This window comes from Phoca vitulina, unplaced genomic scaffold, assembly GCF_004348235.1.
Source record: "Phoca vitulina isolate PV1807 unplaced genomic scaffold, GSC_HSeal_1.0 scaffold12, whole genome shotgun sequence".
In the NCBI taxonomy this organism is placed as follows: Eukaryota; Metazoa; Chordata; class Mammalia; order Carnivora; family Phocidae; genus Phoca; species Phoca vitulina.
In genome coordinates, this window is record NW_022589715.1 from 39,365,249 (window position 1) to 39,385,397 (window position 20,149).

General features: G+C 37.9%; 1 protein-coding gene across 4 annotated transcripts in view; it reads right to left on the reverse strand.

Moving 5' to 3' along the window:
* EML6 (EMAP like 6) overlaps window positions 1–20,149 on the reverse strand; it is a 263,755-nt gene that overhangs the window by 64,325 nt on the left and 179,281 nt on the right. For all 4 annotated transcript variants that reach the window (XM_032410977.1, XM_032410976.1, XM_032410978.1 and 1 more), the window contains exons 17-22: window positions 18,671–18,764; window positions 8,462–8,562; window positions 6,939–7,141; window positions 4,445–4,556; window positions 4,049–4,176; window positions 664–805 (exon numbers count right to left, since the gene is read on the reverse strand). In XM_032410977.1, coding sequence (XP_032266868.1) covers window positions 664–805; window positions 4,049–4,176; window positions 4,445–4,556; window positions 6,939–7,141; window positions 8,462–8,562; window positions 18,671–18,764 — 780 coding nt within the window. The remainder of the gene's footprint in view (window positions 1–663; window positions 806–4,048; window positions 4,177–4,444; window positions 4,557–6,938; window positions 7,142–8,461; window positions 8,563–18,670; window positions 18,765–20,149) is intronic.

Consider the following 20,149-nt stretch of genomic DNA (forward strand, 5'->3'; position numbering starts at 1 on the left):
TCCCTCATCATTCCTCAATACCCTACCCACCCCTTTAACAAATGGTCCCATTTTTAGACTCTCCTCAAATCGCCCTATTTGAATGGACCATCTGTTGCTGGGACTCTGTTTGAATCTTGTCCATCTCTGACACTAGAGATGGGACCGTTCATCTTGGGATCCCCAGGACCTGACACAATAGAAGCTACTCAATAAATGTTTGCTGAATTTGCACTTCTTGGTGTACCTCTTTGTTCTAGTAGCAAAGGGTGTTAAATACATATTTACTCATTTCTTGATATTAACTATTTTTTTAATAAAACTTTTGTTTTTCAGTAGTAAAATCAGTTGTAGAGACTGTTAGACATAAAGATAAAGAAGCATTCTTTACAAGCTGATGGGTTTCAACAGACTCCCACAGATCTCCACCAGGAGAAGAAGAAGGACATATTGCCCCCAGGTGGCAAACGTCTGTGCAGTACAAGGAAAATGAAGGAAATAATAGATCAGGCCAGCTTTCTGGAATTTCTATCTGTAGCAACAAACACTGAATTCCCATTACCTAGCATAAGTGGGGGCATGTACCAGGTACACTCAGTAAATATTAGTTGAGTGAATGAATGAACGCAACACATTCTGTTGTTGGTAAATACTTTGACAGATGTGTAAAGTGGTATCACGTACCTTTTTTGAGTTTTCGAACTGCCAGCATACGGTGCTGGGAGGATAAGTCCCAGATCCGAAGTGTTTTATCATCACTCACTGTTGCGCAGATGGGCAGGAGAGGGTGGGCTGCCAGACCCCATACTTCTCCCTCCATGTGCCCCTGTGGGAGAGGAAACAAGGCCATATAAACTCGGTTCGCGCTTCTTGGCTAGCCCTTCTGTAGCACTGTGCTGTAGACCCAGCAGGTTCACACATGAATAAACACAGGCTGAGCTTCCTTAAACCAAAACGAAAGCACTGAATAATTTTTTTCATTTGAACTTAAATCTTTCATTTGAATTTTGGCCTACATGATGCCAAAATCTTCATTTGTAAAGCAAAACATGGACTCGTTGCTCATAAGCTTTGTTTATATGATGCCAAATGTTTTTCCTTTTAGAAACATCTGGGTAAATCATAAAATACCCTCATTTGATCCTCTTGCTTGATACTGAGCTAACACAGTATATATAGGCACACATACACTTGCAAAACAGCTTGATCGTGACACAAAGCACCTTTATGAATACACGCATGTTCTAAAAGATGTAGGTAACCACCTATCTCTGTCAGAGGGATTGGACAGCAATATTCTTTATTTTTTCCCAAAAAAAGTAATTACTTTTTTAAAAAAAAATCCAGGATCAAATTAAGGCATATGCATTGCATTTGGTTGTTATATTTCTCTTCTTTTCTAGTCTTACTGAGATACAAGTGACACATAACAGTGTGTAAGTTTAAGTTTGGACAGCAATAATCTTATTAATTTTAGTCCTTTGAATGCATAGCATTTGGCAAAACAAAAGCTCAGTTTTCATATCAAGTGTCCTGAGAATAACTCAGGTTCAGTGTTTGTTCACACATTATTCTATACAGTGAATATCAGAAAACTAAAAGGTGCTTAATAGGCATTGGGCCAATTCCATATACCTATATCTTATCACACACACACATAAATGGCTTAGAAATAAGATAAAAGTGTTTAAAAAATGAACAATTAGGGAGAAAATGACTGATTCCTGTAATTTATCACTCAATAAAGCAGTGTAAAGAATAGATTAGTGCACAGAACAATAAAACAGACCAGACTGTTCACTGAATTTCTGCGTTTAGTGTCTACTTATAAAAAGGCTTTGCTTAGTAAAGCAAAAAGGAAGACCATACACAGCATCTGAAAGGTGTTTGTACTTGGACTGCTTCAGGGAACAGGTGGCTTTCTGAAGAGAAACTGGATGATTCTGGTTTAACAGGAAACTGTTTGAGCAAAACAGTAATTTGGCAGAAGTTCCAAATAGAGCTGACATTCAAATATCTGAGAAGGGCCAAAGGGTGTAGATACGGTCTTTGAATTTATTGGATTTGGAGTACCCTACATCCCTAGTTTTCTAGTTTTCTTCCCTTCAGAAGCCTCTCATCCCAAAGGTCATGGTCAGAGGATGGGTCAGGTGTCAACCCCAATTTCCCCCCAGAATGGATGTGCTTGGAGGTCTTTCCCAGACCAAGTCCCTTTTACATTTTGCTTGAGGACAGAGTTGCGTGTTCTGAGACCCTTTTAAATCACTGCCTCATATATTGACTTAAACATGGCATTTCCCTATCTAATGGGACTAAATTTCTGCATAACATAGGAATGAACAGTGAGCAAGACAGGCTGGAAGTTTCTCAAGTGGTATAGGAATGGGCTTGGAATCTTACCTTCCTTTTTTTTTTTTTTTTAAAAAAAAGATTTTATTTATTTATTTGATAGAAAGAGAGAGTACAAGCAGGGGAAGTGGCAGGGAGAGGGAGAAGCCGGGTCCCGCTGAGCAAAGAGCCCAATGTGATGTTCAATCCCAGGATCCTGGGATCATGACCTGAGCCAAAGGCAGATGCTTAACCGACTGAGCCACCCAGGCACCCCTAGCTACAGAGCTTTTGAGGTTTGTTTTTAACACAGAATTCTTCTTTAAACACATTCTTATTCAGGATATCCTGAGTGGGACTTGGACACATGCATTTTTAAAACCTCACAGTGTTCTGAACCACGGTGTGTGCGCAGACCTGTTCCCATGATGTAGCAAATCCAAGGGCCACTCTCAGTGGGATTTGGGGGTTCATCTCTAATATAGCAAGCCTGTAGGAGAAGGAGGTGAAGCTTCTCTATTGGACCCACAGAAGTCCTGAAGCTTATTATAACCAGTGCATATTTTTTTCACTCCAGCTTCTGAATGTACACCCTCATCCCAACCTGAGTCTCTTCCATCTACAAATAAGGTCTGTGCATCACCAAATTAGGTAGGACTATCTGTCACCTCCACATAGTCTCACCCCCTCAAGTGAGATTTTATCACTTCACTGATCTTTGAGGATTCTGTTGATGTTACTGTAATGTGATTTTACCTGAATATAATTCTTGAGGGGAGATGGAGGGCAAGAAGTAGGTCATGTGTTTTTATGCACCAAGATGGAGACTAGAATGAGGAAAAAAATCTAAGGAGACACTTGTGTATCTGGTGTGAGTAGAGAAAATAATTTGTCCTGATAGTTTTATAGATTGACAGATCAAAAAAAAAATACCTAAAGAGCCTCCTCCACACCTGGACTTGATTTAGACAATGAGGTCATGGACTTTGAGCAGATACTGTAACGGGATAATACTCTTGGGGGTGGGGGGGGAATGTACTCTGCATATGGTAGGTACAGTAATAATTGCAGCCAGAGGGAAGACTGTGGTGGACACATTCATGAAGTGACCCTCAGGATCCTGGTTTTCACCCCCTGTGTAATCACCCCCTTTCGAGTGTTGCATGACCTATCACTATTTGCCAACTGATAAAATAGGGCAAAGGGTATGGATGTCCCTGATTACATGCATTTGATGATATGATTATGTCACATAAGACCAGTGCCTGTTTTTTTCTCTTTCCCTTCGTGGCTTCAAGGAAGCAAGCAGCCATGTTGGGGAACCCATGTGGCAAGGAATGTATACAACAGCCGGCAAGAAATGCAACCCTCAGTCCTACAACCACAAGGATGTGATTTCTGCCAACAACCTGCATGATCTTGGAGCAGATCCTCCCTCAGGTGAGCCTCTGATGAGACTGCAGCCCTGGCATTTCCTGTAGCCTTGTGAAACTTTTAAGCAGAGGACCCAGTTCAAGCCATGCTTGAACTCCTGACCCAGAGAAAGCTAAGATAATAAACGTGTATTGTTTTAGGCTGCTGGATTTGTGGCAATTTGTTATATAGCAATAAGTCATCCACACAGCAGTTGCGCGACCCTGAGACTGAGTGCGTACTTCAACACTGCACCCTAAGCGGCCCCCTGGCCTCACCCAAGTCCCCGCTGTGATGGGCACCGTGCGTTAGCATATGTGCACAGTACCTGAACAAGCAGCGTCACTGGGCCACTTTTATCAATTTCCAGGATCTCCCCGTTTTTTGTTCCCACCAGGATATGTCCATGTCCCAAAGTGATGGCACGAATTGAAGGGTTATCTTCCAAAAGCAAGCCTGAGGGGGGAAATGTTGTACTTAATATTGTAAATAGTGATTTAGTAGAACAACAACAACAACAAGCCTCATAATCATATATACTCTGTCTTTGTAGTTCAGAAGTACTAGGTACTAGGCAATCATCCTTGATATTTCTACAAGGGGCTGAGAGGTCTAACTGCAGAAGAAGGAGAACCGATTTAGTAATGGGTGTCCACGAACTTTGGTACCATCTTTTCCATTCCTGTGGAAAGAAAGATTCCGATCACATATTTGGGGGTGGCACCTTTTGAGCTGGTTGACAATGCTGCTCTTTTAATGGCGTAAGTCTTCAAGCATCTTTCAAACATATCATCCCAGAGTTCCACAATTCCATCCTTTCCACCTGTTACAAAACCCTGTGAAGGCACACACGGGAAGAATGAAATATACATCAAAATGACAGGTTGCCCACCTGACCTATAAAGGGCTCCCCCTCGGGAAAAGCAGCTTTGTCTGTGTTTCCTTCCTAAGTATAGGAGACTGAAAAACCTGATTACAAGTAATATTAATATAATATTTCCTAGAAGCATCCCTCCCCTACTTCTCTAGTGGATAAAGCACATTCTCAATGTGTGTTCCCCACACTTTCCTCAGAACTTTGGTTGGTATCTGGCACTGTAGGTCCATCCTGGATGGCCGTTTCTGTGCTCTGTCCCCGACTTAAATGTGGGCGCCTAAGGAACAGGAATGCCTGGCAGAGTTTCTGGTATCTCATCTATTCCTACTGAATGAACTGGAATTAACATTGCAATTAAAAACAATTATTAAATATGTTCAAATTAGATATTTACTTCCAGGAGAAAACATCATTATCTTTTAAGAGAAACTTAGGCAGTTCATGTAACAAAACCATCCTATTTTGTTCAATGGACATCGATGCCCATAATAATTAAAATCCAGATTAAGTTTTATAAAACCTGGAAAGTAAAATGATTAACATATTAGGTTTTTTTTGTTTTTGTTTTTTACTGAACAGTGATCTTTACTAAGCTTATGATTTCTTGGCTTTACTAGTTTTTCTTTCTGGGAAATTATATATACCAACTGCTCTAAGGAAAAACCTTTTTTCAATGAAAAATTCTAAGTAATTAATTGTTTTCTTGGAGACTTTTAGTTTCCTTTATTTCAACGAAGTTCACAAGGAAATAATATTTTGAAGTTTTTTTTACATTAAATACCTATATTCTCATTATAGATTTGTAGGGGAGACTCAATCCCCAAATTATATTCAAATTAGACTGTGACATCCTGGTATTTTACATGATGTTTCGGATTAACTTATCAAGCAGTGAAAGAGTTTAAACAAGTTACAGCACATCAACTTCGAGATCTCTTCAGATTTTGCTTTCTACTTTCATCTTGTCTAACGTACAGTTTTAGCCAAAACAGATTTACCAGTAAAAAACAGCTTAACCACTAAAACTACCATTGTAGTTGCACATCTAACAAGAACCTACTTCGGTACTGGGATCAGCATATTTACCTGGGAACAGGGAAATGCAAAATGAGGCGTGGCTTAGTTAGGTTTGTTGGGTGGCTTATGCTGTTCAGAGGTCAGAGAGTAGACAAACTGGTACCACCAGCAAGCTGGCAGTGAATAAAAAATGGATTTTTCTGGCAAAGTGGTTGAACAAGGTATTTTCATAGTACTGACAATAAGTGTGATCTTTCTTTAAAAAACAACAAACAACAACAACAACAACAACAACAACAAAACACTGCAAGGCAGGAAGGTGGCTGGACAACAAAGATGAGCTTAAGTGGAAATAGAGCAGGTGTGATTAATTTTGTGTCAACCTGACTGGTCACAGGGTGTTCTCATTAAATATTATTTCTGTATGTGTCTGGGAGAGTATTTCCAGATGAGATTAGTATTTGAATTGGTGCACTCAATAAAGTAGATTGCCCTCCCCAATGGGGGCGAGCATCATCCAATTCTTTGAGACCCTGAATAGAACAAAAGGCAGAGGAAGGAGGAATTCATCCCTGTTTCTTCTGTCTCACTGATCGAGCTGGGACATCTCCTCTTTTCCCATCCTCAGACTGAGAGGCACACTAGTGGCAGCCCTGGTTCTCTGGCCTCTGGATTCGCACTCAGTTATACCACCAGCTTCCTAGGGGCTACAGCTTGTAGAGGACACAGTGGGAATGCTTAACCTACATAACTGCACGAACCAATTCCTTATAATAAATCTTTTTTTTTTTTTTTTTTTTTTGTAGATGTGTATGTGTATGTATGTCCTACGGATTCTGTTTCTCTGGAAAACCCTAATAACAGGCAAAGCCAAGACTTCACTCTAACGCTCTTGTTAAAGTTGAACCTATCTACACAGGAACAAACTGGTTATCAACTAAACTTTTGGTCAAATTGATGAGTGGGACAATAATCGAACCACTTGGTACTTTGAGGTCTTTGCTTGTTGTATACAAAGGAGGAAGAGAATGCTGAAACATTTCTCAGGACTTGTCTGCTACTGGGTTTGTACATTATTTCAACACTTCTTAAGGGGCTCTCAGGGCTGAGAGCTAGGAGGAATGAGTATGAAAAAAGTAGTAACTGCACATAAAGAAATAATTATAAATGAAATAATTTTTAAAAATATTTGTACTCCTCTTCATTCATGACAACTATTTCCCAATTCAGACAGGCTTTAGAGACAAGCAAGCATCCTGCTGGTGTGGGCCTTCCTCAGACTAATTTATAATTTTAGAAAGCTAATGATGAAAATATGCCATACCTTATCCAATGCATACATAGCAAACACAGGCCCGTCATGAGCTTTCACTGTCTTTAGTAGTAGAATATCTTTCCAAATAAAAATATCTCCAGTAGCTGCTCCTGAGAACACTAGATCTTCCATTCGCCCATAAGAAACACACATCATTGTTTCCGATTTTCCAGCACTTCCAAAAATTCCTCTTTTAGAGGTGAAGCCCCCACCTGAAGTGGACCAAGAGCATTTATTATTTTTTTGACATACTGACACCTTCTATGAGCATCTGGAATGACTGTCTTCAATGAAAACCCCAGTGTGTCTATGTTATATGTGTATGGAAAGATGTATAAAGATGGCAGAAAACATCATAAACAAAAATATTCTAAGAGGGTTTCTCATTTACACATTCATTAATTCAATGTTTATTGAATCCCCCCTTTGTGGTAGATACAGTGGTCAATGCTGGGGTATAAAGATGAGAAGAAGGCGTTTCTTCATTCAATGAACTTAGGTTCTGGTTGGAGAGAGGCTGTCCTTATGCATCTCATTCCAACAGGACATTCATCTAACCAAGGTTCAGTGCCAGTTCCATTCCAGCCAGCGGAGGAGGGACTCAGTGCCTGGGCTAGCTAGGAAAGTCTTCATGAATGCTGACCAAAGAGAATGCAAACAACACTAGCAGTAATGAAAAATGTGAACATGTGATGTATGTTTTGTCTCGATTTTTGTCATGGGAACTTTAGGGTGAGAAAATGAATCACTGTGTAGGAAAAGGTACATCAGATTTGTCCTTGAGATGTTCACATTTCCCTGTACTTCCTGACAAGCACTGACAAACCCAGACCTAGTCCAGAAAGCTATGCATAGACTGGCTCTCCAGACATGTTGGGTGCCACTATCTTTTCTTTAAAAGCAAAAAGCACTGGAACAGTTGCGTGTTTACATTTTGTCCAGTGCAAGATTACGTGTGCATGGTACCTAAGCCAATACTAAGAATTCACAATCCCAGTAACAGGTCTGGTTTATTAGTGAGAAGAATAGGATGTCCTTGCATGTTTTGATATGCTTATTCACTCATCCTTATTATCGATATTATAATGCACAAAAATTTATTTGGATCACCTGTTGTGTATAGTGTTGGGGTTTAATTCATGTTTAAATTCAGTGATAAAGTAATAAAAGAACCCTCAAAATACTGAAAATGTTATCCACTCAACCAAAGTGATTATTTTATTTCCTGTTCAGTGGTCCAACATAATTACAGCTTTCAGAACAGATGATTAAATATAAAAATAATTGTTTTTACAGAACATTTCCCAAAGCTTTCTAGATATTGACAAACATGCATAGCATCATATAGAGTGTTCCGAGTTTTACAGCTTGGACATTAAGCAGCCCAAAGTGAATTTGGAAGAGCATGTCTTCCAGGAACATTTTAATTTTAAATTGCAGAGACTGGCTAGGTAATGGTGGTGGGCTTTTTTTCAGATAGATTTTTTTTTAAAGCTTTCAACCACATAAACAATAAACCCAAACAACAATACCTGCTTGTTGCCAGAATTTGATATGCTTCATCCCAACTGTAACCAGTTTGTCAACATGGTGTGGGTTACACTTAACCACAAATATCTTGTCTTTATGCCCTCTGTAAGAGACAAATAGAAAAAAAAATCTAGTTGTCATGAAGCTTTGATACAGAGTTTTATTAAAAGCATACATTTGGTCTAACTTTCATTAAATACATCTAACAGGACAAGTAAATTAGAAAGTAATTTAAAATACACATAAGGTCTATATTAAAATCATGAGCTTTGACTTTTTGCATGTTGGAGCCCTCTCTTCTAACCCTCATATTGCTACCAAAGTCTACTCACTTATGCTCTAAACAAATTAATAAAATACTTATAATGGATCAGAATGTCTCCATAAGATAAAATTAATGCCACGATCATAAGATTGCAGTTCTCAGGATATAGAGGTCTTATATAGGAAAAAGGGAAAGACACTGCTGTCATATTAATATGAAGCTTCAAATGTAATATTCTTTCCTGTGGAAGGCATAACTTCAGGTTAAAGAGAATTTCAGCTAGAAATGTATTTGCTAGAAATTGAAGCCTCTAGCTCACATCCATGGGAAGAGAAAGGATGTCATCTATTAATCCAAGGCACTCTCATTGAAAAACCCAGATTCATTCAAGAACAACTATACACGGGCTGGCTCTCCAGATGTTGTGGGCCATTATCCTTTAGAAACAGAAACTGCTGAAACAGTAGCTTATTCATGATGTGTTTGTGTGTGTGAACTCAAAAGTCAGATTCTTACTTAATGTCATTCCCAGTGGAGTCAGGAACAAGATTATTACCATTGCCATTTAACCTTGTACTGAACATATTAACAAGTGCAAATAGGTAAGATTTTAAAAATTAAAGGCATAAGAGCTGGAATGGAAGAGGTGAAACTATTTCTATTTGCAGATGATGCAACTATGTATCTAGAAAACTCAAATAATGTAAAAACAATTACAAACAAGATAATTTAGTCAAGCTACAGCATACAAAATTAAGTGCAGAATCAACAATTTCAACATATGCAAAAAACAGCTGAAAAATATAATGGAATAAATGATTTTATAAACAACAACAAAAACCAAGGTATAAATTTAACACAAAAACCTGCACATAGATGTTTACAGCAGCTTTAATTCTAATTGGCAAAACTTAGAAGCAATCAAGATGTCCTTCAGCAGGTAAGTAAAAAAAAAAAAAAAAAAAGTGGTATATCCAGACAATAGAGTACCATTCAGTGATAAACAGAAATGAGCTATCGAGCCATGAGAAGACATGGAGGAACCTTTGGTGGAGTCTTTAGGGTTTTCTACATATCAGATCATGTCATATGCAAATAGTGACAGTTTTACTTTTTCCTTACCAATCTGGATGCCTTTTATTTCTTTTTTCTTGTCTGATTGCTGCAGCTAGGACTTCCAGTACTATGTTGAATAAAAGTGGTAAGAGTGTACATCCTTGTCTTGTTCCTGATCTTAGAGGAAAAGCTTTCAGTTTTTCACCATTCAGTATGATGTTAGCTGTGGGTTTTTCATATATGGCCTTACTTAGAACTAATAAATGAGTTCAGTAAAGTTGCAGGATATAAAATTAGTACACAAAAATCTGTTGCATTTCTATACACCAATAACAAAGTAGCAAAAAGAGAAATTAAGAAAAGCAATCCCATTTATAATTGTACCAAAAAGAATAAGTTACCTACAATTAAACTTAACCAAGGAGGTTAAAGTCTTATACTCTAAAACCTGTAAGACATTGATGAAAGAAACTGAAGATGACACAAACAAATGAAAAGATATGCTATGCTCATGGGTTAGAATAATTAATATTATTAAAATGTCCGTAGTACCCAAAGCACTCTAAAGATTGAGAGCAATCCCTATCAAAATACCAATAGCATTTTTCACAGAACTAGAATTTACATGGAACCACAAAAGACCTTGAATAGCCAAAGAAATCTTGAAAAAGAACAAAGCAGGATGTTATCACAATCCCAGATTTCAAGATACACTACAAAGTTATAGTACTCAAAACAGTATGGTACTGGCACAAAAACAGACATATAAATCAATGGAACAGTATAGGGAGCCAAGAAATAAATCCATGCCTATGTGGTCAATTAATTTACAAAAAAGGAGGCAAGAATTTATAATGGGTAAAAGACAGCCTTTTCAACAAAGGGTGCTGAGGAAACTGGGGAGCTACATGCAAAAGAATGACACAAGACCACCTTCTTATACCATATACAGAAATAAATGCAAATAGATTAAAGACTTGAAAAAAATAAATGCAAATAGATTAAAGACTTGAAACTGTAAAAGTCATAAAAGAAAACATGGGCAGCAATATCCTGGACATTGACCTCAACAACATATTTAAGGGTATGCCTCCTGAGGCAAGAGAAACAAAAGCAAAAATAAATATCAGGACACTAAAATAAAAATATTTTTCACAGCAAAGAAAACCATCAACAAAAAAAAGGTCACCTACTGAATGGGAGAAAATATTGGCAAAGGATATATATGATAAGGGGCTAATATGCAAAATATATAAAGAACTTACAGAACTCAACACCATAAAAAAATCCCATTAAAAAGTGGGTAGAGGACCTGAATAGACATTTTTCTAAAGACATAAATGGCAAACAAACACATGAAAAGATGCTCAACATCACTCATCACCAGAAAAGTGCAAATTAAAACCACAATGAGATATTACCTGACACCAGTCAGAATGGCTACTATCAAAAATATAAGAAATAACGAGTGTTGGCGAGGATGTAGAGAAAAAGGAACCCTCATGCACTGTTGGGGGGAATATAAACTGGTGCAGCCACTGTGGAAAACAGTATGGAGGTTCCTCAAAAAATTAAAAATAGAAATATTATAGGACCCAGTAATTCCATGATTGGGTATTTACCCAAAGGAAACAAAAACACCAATTCCAAAAGATCTATGCACCCCTATGCTTATTTCAACATTACTTAAAATAGCCAAGATATGGAAGCAACCCAAGTGTTCATCCAAAGATGAATGGACAAGGAAGATGTGGTATACACACACACACATACACACACACACACACACACACACACACACACTAGAATATTACTCAGCCATTAAAAAGAATGAAATCATGCCATTTGCAACTACACAGATGGACCTAGAGAGTATTATGCTAAGTGAAATAGCCCAGACAGAGAATGACAAATGCCATAAGAGTTCACTGACAGGTGGAATCTAAAAAACAAAACAAATGAACAAATGAAACAAAAGAGAAACAGATTCATAAATACAGAGAACAAATTGGTGGTTGCACAGGGGATGGGGTTTGGGGAATGGGCAAAATAACTGAAGGGAATTAAGAAGTACAACTTTACAGTTATGAAATAAATAAGTTATGGATGAAAAGTACAGCAGTGAATACAGCCAATATTTTAACAACTTTGGATGGTGACAGATAATTACTTTTATCATGGTAAGCGTTTCAAAATGTATATAAATGTCAAATCACTATGTTGTACACCTTAAACTAACATAATATTGTATATCAACTATACTTCAATTAAATAATAAAATAAAAATATAATTTTTAAGTTAGAAATGCTAAATGAAATATATACAGGTCAAAAGACACGCTGTCTTAAATTTTCTTTAAAACATTCTAGCAAAAAAGTAAGTAAAAGAAAAAAAAACGAGGGGAGGAAGATTTGTACCATCTGTAGAATGATGCAGCTGGGTGAAAAGGAGTCCACTATGCTATTTCCTCCACTTCTGTATTACTTTGAAATTTTCCATAATAAGTTAAAAGAACAGGACAGAGCATCTCCATGCCCATTACATGGGCCCTACACTGACAGGCAGGGAAAGGAGAGGAACTGATACTTGAACATTTTCTCTTCATTTCTTTGAAAGTCCAAAGTGACACATGGACATTAGGGCCAAGGTACATCACTAGAAGTTATCAGGAACAATTAGGACAGAGAGATAAAAGTTTAGATATGTAAGGAGAGAAAATGTGCTTAACACCAAGAGGAGAAATAGACCAGATAACCATAAAAGACATTAAGCGTCCAAAGATTTCTTGCTTGGAGGAAAATCCCCACGGATTCTAAATCATTAATAAAAACTTTAGAGAGAAGATGCTAGAGAAAACTGACAAGAAAATTGAGAGCAGGTATTACAAATTACATTTCCCACACAGAAAAAAGGACTATTTTGTGTTTATCCAATGCCAAATATTTAGATAGTTGGAAAAATGGTTTTTTTCAAGAGCACTTTTTAGTTTTCATCTAATTTCTTGATGTCATAAAAACACCAGTGGGTTTTCTCTTGTGGCTAAAGTTCTAAACTGATGAATGATGGCAGATCAATGTTCAGTTAATGTCAAAACCTACATTAAGGACATTAATGGATACTTCTGCTATCTTTCCCTTAGATACTTGTTAAATCTGTAGAGTAGTTGCCTACAACTGTGTCAGTAAGAAAAATAAAATGGAAAGAGTTTCAGGTCCTAAGCAGAAAGTAAGAATGCAGAAGACTGTCCTGCTGCCCTAATAAAGGATGATTCCTCATGCCAGAGTCATAAGTAATTCACTACATAGGGCCATATTGTAAACTCCACTGGCAAGCACAGGGGAAGAGGGAAGGAATGTGCCTCTTCCAGAAGTCCAGGGCAGCTGCACACAGATGAGTTGGCTTCCAAATGTTCTATTCAGAACCCCTCATTTGCTTAGAGGCCCAGTCCTGTGTGTGATTTGTGTTCTCTTTTTTTGTGGAGGTAGCCCACAGCTTGGAAGAGTGAAGGAATGTTTGATTTATACCCCATCTTCAAAAAGGATTTGAAATAGCTTACAATACACCAAAACCCGTAAGATACCTATGAATAAACCTAACCCAAGAAGTGAATGATCTGTACTCTGAAAATAAAGAACACTGATGAAAGAAATTGAGAAAGACATAAAAAATGGAAAAACATTCCATGCTCATGGATTGGAAGAACAAACATTGTTAAAATGTTGTACTACCAAAGCAATCTACACATTTAATGCAATCCTTATCAAAATACCACTGGCATTTTTTGCAGAGCTAGAGCAAACAATCCTAAAATTTGTATGGAACCACAAAAGATCCCGAATAGCCAAAGCAACCCTGAAAAAGAAAAGGAAACCTGGAGGCATCACAATTCCAGACCTCAAGCTATATTGCAAAGCTACAGTGATCAAAACAATATGGTACTGGCACAAAAATAGACACATAGATCAATAGAACAGAACAGAGAACCCAGAAATGGACCCACAACTATATGGTCAATTAATCTTTTTTTTTTTTTTTTTTTTTTTTAAGAGAATGTGTGCAAACATAGGGGAGGGGCAGAAGGGTAGGGAGAGAGAGAATCCCAAACAGACTCCACACTTGGTGCAGCGTCTGACGTGGAGCTCGAACTCACAACCCTGAGATCATGACCTGAGCCAAAATCAAGAGTCAGATGCTTAACCGACTGAGCCTCCCAGGTACCCCATGTTCAACTAATCTTCAACAAAGCAGGAAAGAATATCCAATGGAAAAAAGACAGTCTCTTCAACATGAGGTATTGGGGAAACTGGGCAGCAACATGCAGAACAATGAAACTGGACCACTTTCTTACACCATATACACAAAAATAAATTCAAAATGGATGAAAGACCTAAATGTGAGACAAGAAACCATCAAAATCCTGGAGGAGAACACAGGCAGCAACCTCTTTGACCTCGGCCGTAGCAACTTCTTACTAGGTATGTCTCCTGAGGCAAGGGAAACAAAAGCAAAAATGAACTATTGGGATTTCATCAAAATAAAAAGCTTCTGCACAGCAAAGGAAATAATCGACAAAACTAAAAGGCACCTACAGAATGGAAGAAGACGTTTGCAAATGACATATCTAATAAAAGGTTAGTATCCAAAATCTGTAAAGAACTTCTCAAACTCAACAACTAAAAACCAAATATTCCAGTTAGGAAATAGATAGAAAATATGAAGACATTTTCCAAAGACATCTAGATGGCTAACAGACACATGAAAAAATGCTCAACATCACTCATCATCAGGGAAATACAAATCAAAACCATGAAGAGCTACCACCTCACACCTGTCAGGATGGCTAAAATTAACAACACAGGAAACAACAGGTGTTGGCGAGGATGTGGAGAAAGGGGAACCCTTTTGCACTGTTGGTGGGAATGCAAACTGGTGCAGCCACTAGAAAACAGTATGGAGATTCCTTGAAAAGCTACAAATAGAACTACCCTATAATCCAGCAATTGTATTACTAGGTATTTACCCAAAGGCTACAAAAATACAGATTCGAAGGGACACATGACCCCAATGTTTATAGCAGCATTCCCAACAATAGCCAAACTACAGAAAGAGCCCAAATGTTCATCGACTCATGAATGGATAAAGGTGTGTTATGTGTGTGTGTGTATATATATATATATGCATACACACATAAATATATACATATATGGTGGAATATTACTCAGCCATCAAAAAGAATGAACTCTTGCCATTTGCAACAATGTGGATGGAACTAGAGTATATTATTCTGAGTGAAATAAGGCAGAGAAAGACAAATACCATATGATTTCACTCATATGTGGAATTTAAGAAACAAAACAGATGAACATATGGAAGGGGGAAAAGGAGAGAGAGGGGGAAACAAACCATAAGAGACTCAACTACAGGGAACAAACTGAGGGTTGATGGAGGGAGGTGGGTGGGGGATGGGCTAGATGGGCGATGGGCATTAAGGAGGACACTTGTTGTGATGAGTGCTGGGTGTTGTATGTAAGTGATGAACCACTGAATTCTACTCCTGAAACCAATATTGCACTGTATGTTAACTAACTAGAATCTAAATAAAAATTTGAAAGAAAATCAAAAAGGAAAACATTTGCCCATAAAAAATAAATAAAATAGCTTACAATATAGAATAATAATACAGAATAAGCCAGGTAATAATAAGAATAAAGTGAGAGGACATACTGGTGAGTGAAAAAAAGAAGCCAGTTGCAGAGCCATTATGTGGAAAATCTCACATATGAATAAAAATTGATAAGAATACTAGAACAATATATACTAAAGAACAAACACTAAAATGTTGGCTATGTCATGGGTAGTGGAATTATGGATGATTTTCATTTTCCTCTTGTTTTTTTTTTTGTGCTTTCTAACTTTTCTATAATGATCACGCATTATTTTGAAAACAGAGAAAAGAGTAATAAATGTGATTTTAAAAAAGAGATACTCATTTTTAAAAAGGAAAGTGAGAAAACAAAGGTGCCAATTCGGTCTGCAGGAGACTTTATCACATTCCCTAAATGCATGTCAGGGTGGGGGCCTATAATAAATAGAGCAACAAAGCTCACATGGAAATACATGCTACACACCTGCTCTTCGTGGGCCTACATTTTGTCCCTGAGCTTTCCAGCGGCACAATTATGTCACATTGACACTGCAAATATTCTTGTTAGGCACCTTGATTACTGTACCTTTTGCCTACTGTTCACACTTCTGAGATGAAGCATGTCAAGAATAATTAGTCACTGTCCCCCACGGTCCTGTTACTGGTGCATTAGAAATGCACATAAAGGGACATAGAGGCACCTGATTATCTCCTTATTCTTCTCTGACTGACACTGATATTAGGCGATTTAACTACTGCCCATAAGAGATTGGCTTTGATTATTAAATGGGTTACTTGTATATAACACTAAAATCTGAACAACCTTCAAAAGGAAAAAAAAGACTGAATAAATTCATTTGTAATGGAGGTGATTGAAATCTTTCATGAAAATTAGCGAAGAGGCAGAAGAACTGTTCAGAGATTGGATTAAGTCTCAGAGATCTTGTAATAAGATCTCCATGTGCCAATCCCTAATTTCTCTGAGCTGATAACAAAGGAGTTTCTGTGAAGCATTTTCACAACAGCAGGTGGCTTTTGAGGGTGCAGTGTCATGCAGGTGGCGCCCCTTAGCCCTGGGCATCAGCTGGTGACCCCATCGTGGCTCCTGCCTTGCCCGTCCCTCCACGGGCATCTCTCCCATCTTGGGGGTAGGGGTTTTGTAGAACACCATCCGGCCAGAGCAGTGTAGGCTGCCAGAAGCGGGTTCACGGGCAAGACTGGCTCGTGCCCACCACTGGCACGACTGAGACGCAGTACAAAGTGAGGGGTGTCACTGAGTCGGCCATCCTGAGAGTAAATCAAGCCCTCTCAGGAGTTGTGAAGACTCCTTGAAGCCAGTAAGGTATCATCAGTAAAGTATCGCCTGTTTTTCTTTGTCACTTCTTTCATGTCCCAGTTTTTGTTTTTTTTTTTTAAGTAATCTCTATACCCAGTGTGGGGCTCAAATTCACAACCCCGTGATCCAGAGTCATATGCTCTACTGACTGAGCATGCCAGGTGCCCCTATGCCCCAGTTTTTAAGGTTTCTATCTGCCTAAGTATGTAACTGAAGGCCATAGAGTTTTTATTTATTTGTATATTTATATTTATATTATTATATAAATATTATTATATAAACAGGTATTTATGTAAATATTTACCTATTTATTATTTTAAAACCTAGTAGTCTTCAAAGAACTTTAGCAACCCTTGACATTCCTTCTTGGAAAGAGCACTGGTTAATATTACAATTGCAAAAATATTCTTGGAGGGCAATTTTGCAGGTGTCCTGTTTTGGGAATGTGACATAAGGCTTGGGAGCAATTCCAAAAATAAAGTGTATTACTAACATAATGGTGTTAAGTTGCTTTGTGTTAATTAAATAGAAGTAACACTACCCAGCATATAAAATATATACCTTTAAAATTTTAATAAATATTTATTTCTTCTGTTTCTATGAATGTTTCTGGCATACAACAGGTGAGCCACAGAAGGTTGCAGAGGGTTTTCTAGCAGGAAAATTGCTTTTCTGTTGCTTTTGAAATGCAGACATGAGCTTTGCCTGAAGTAGTCTACGTTGCAGTTGGTATGTTATCAGAAATATTAAACTAAAATTCAGCATATTAGCTAAAGGGAAAGCAGAGTTCTAAAGAGGAACTGAATCTGAGTACTAGTAGGGAATGATAAAACAGTGTGGAATACTAGAAAGAGAGGCCAAGAAAGCCCACTTGGGCAGGCAGATTTATGAGCTGTTATTTGCTGCCAAGAATTTCATCTCAATAGCACTTATCAGAAAATCTTCTGTTTTTCTCCTAAGATGGTCAGCTGGAGTCCTCAGGGCTCCATCTGCTCCTGCTCTGAGTCCCCAGCAATTTATAGATCTTCATTTATCAAATCAAATTGCCAAAATAACTTTTTTCCTATTTAGTACTGTGAAGGGAAATATTAATTTACAAAGTGAATATTGGGGTTCAAAGCCGTTAACTTAAAAATGACTTTATACCTCGAGACAGAAAGGATGTTGGTTCATGTAGAGAAGAACCAGTGGAGTGGAGAGGTAAGCTGATAACCTGTGTTGAGCAGCAAACTATATCACTGGGCCTGGGCTGCCAACTATGTTGACCTCTGACCATGGCCGGGCAAACAGCTAAGCCCAGTGTAAGTAGGAGTAGAAAGTAGTGCTCAGACCTCAGGCTGATTCAGCAGGGAGGGAGGCTGGGGTAAGGGAGGACAGGTGGTCTATAAACAGCAGTCAGTCTTGGAAAGTCTATTTATAAGATGGGGAGATTAGGGAAACAATTTGCCTGCTTTGAAAGCGAGTGGCAGATGCACACGATGGAGCCTCCTTCCCAGCATGACACAGCCTCATGACAAATGGTACTTCTGACTCGAGTGACATTGACACTCCTCTACCAGATGCAAGACAGTCGAAAAACAAGGGGCGAGGCCCAAGTCTGAGAAAAGCTGCTTTTCTACTGCTAGAGAAAGCTTTGATAAAGACAATGTGTATATTACTAAAAGCGAAGTGATGAGTAACTCTCTGGAAAGGATTTCAGAATTTTCCAGTTCCCTGAAACAAACATTAACTGCTCTAAGTCAGGTTTGTCACCGTGAAATATTGCAGTATGTTTTCACTTAGGTGTTAAGCTTTCCATGTGAATTCCATCTGAGTTTGAAGATGAAATCTCACCAGAAAATGAAAACTATTGACCTTTACTGAAGCGAGAGAATCAGCAGGATGCTGCATGACCTCAGCACCGCCTTACCTTGTGGTGGCTATTTTTTCTCCCTTTTTCCAGTCCCAAAACACAATACTGTGAAAATCGTCTAAACCAACCGACACCAGACATTTTCCATCAGCTGTATGAAAACAACACAAATGGCAAATGACTCATTTCTTCAATGAAAAACCAAAACATTTCATATACTGTAAAGACAAATATGAAATGGGTCTTAAGAATATTATTTAGGCTACAATACATTAGAAGTATCATATACTAGCGGGACCACACTAAATGAAACACATAACTAGTAATAGTTGACCTTCCTAATGCATCATAACTGGTTGATTAATTAAATCACTGACCTAACACTCCAGTCTGAGACATGGAGCTGGGGGAAGCCTCCCAGGTACATCACAAAAACCTTGTCTATTTTATGACAAACAAATCTCATGACATTTACTCAAAGAGCCATGTGACTTTGTGACTCAGTCTATTTTCAGCTTTAAAAAACTGGGTTCTATTTAAACCTCCAAGATAAGAGCATTATAGAAACTAAATTTAATTTCAAAAATTCTTTCAAAAGATATTATAATTAAAAATCTTAATCTCTTAGTTTCCTTATTTCAAATGTACTATGCTTATTATAGGACATTTAGAAAATATAGATAGAGGAAATTTAAAACTCATCCCAATTTTTAGGCCTACCTTTGGTGTATATCCTGTCAGTTTCTCCACATAAATGTGCTTTTAAAAAACAAAACCAGGATGATAATGAACATACTATTATCTAATCTTTTTTCTTTTGTTCTATGGTGAACATTTTCCCCTAGTATTAAATATTATTTATAATATCATCAATGACTACTATAATGTAGACACTGGGTTGTTTTAAAAAAAAAAAAACTTAAAATACATTGTCTCTGTAATTAAATTAAAAATCAAAAATAGTTAATATGCTTTTTCCCTTCAAGACCAAAGAGGCCATACAGTTAGCAAATCTTTCCCTTGCTTCCTCCTCACAAGCCAGATTCACAGGAGGAGTGTCTAGGCTCAGCGATTCCACCTTAGCTCCGTGCTGACTGGGAGATGGGTGGCCAGGTTCACTATCTACCAGTTTAGCAGGTGTCTTCTGGGACGACAGAGGACCCACAACATGAGGGCAAAGAAATACAAGTATCTGATAAACTGTTTCTCCCCAGTCCACTCAGGATCTTAACTGGTATTTTCAAAGGCAGGTCTGGGGTAGATGTCAGAGTGGCCAGGTAAAATAAAGGAAGCCTAGTTAAACTGGAATTTCAGATAAGGAATGAATAATTTTAGTATAAGTAGGTCCCATGCATTATTTAAATTAAGTATTTACACTTGCATTGCATGAAGCATACTTGTACTACAAATTTATTTGGCTTCCTGTATTTCGATTTGCTAAATCTGGCAACCCTCCCCAGATGCCAACCAATGCCCAACCTGTGAGTACCGTTCCTTGTGCCAGACTGTCCCCCAAGCTACCAAGCTTCCTTCTCC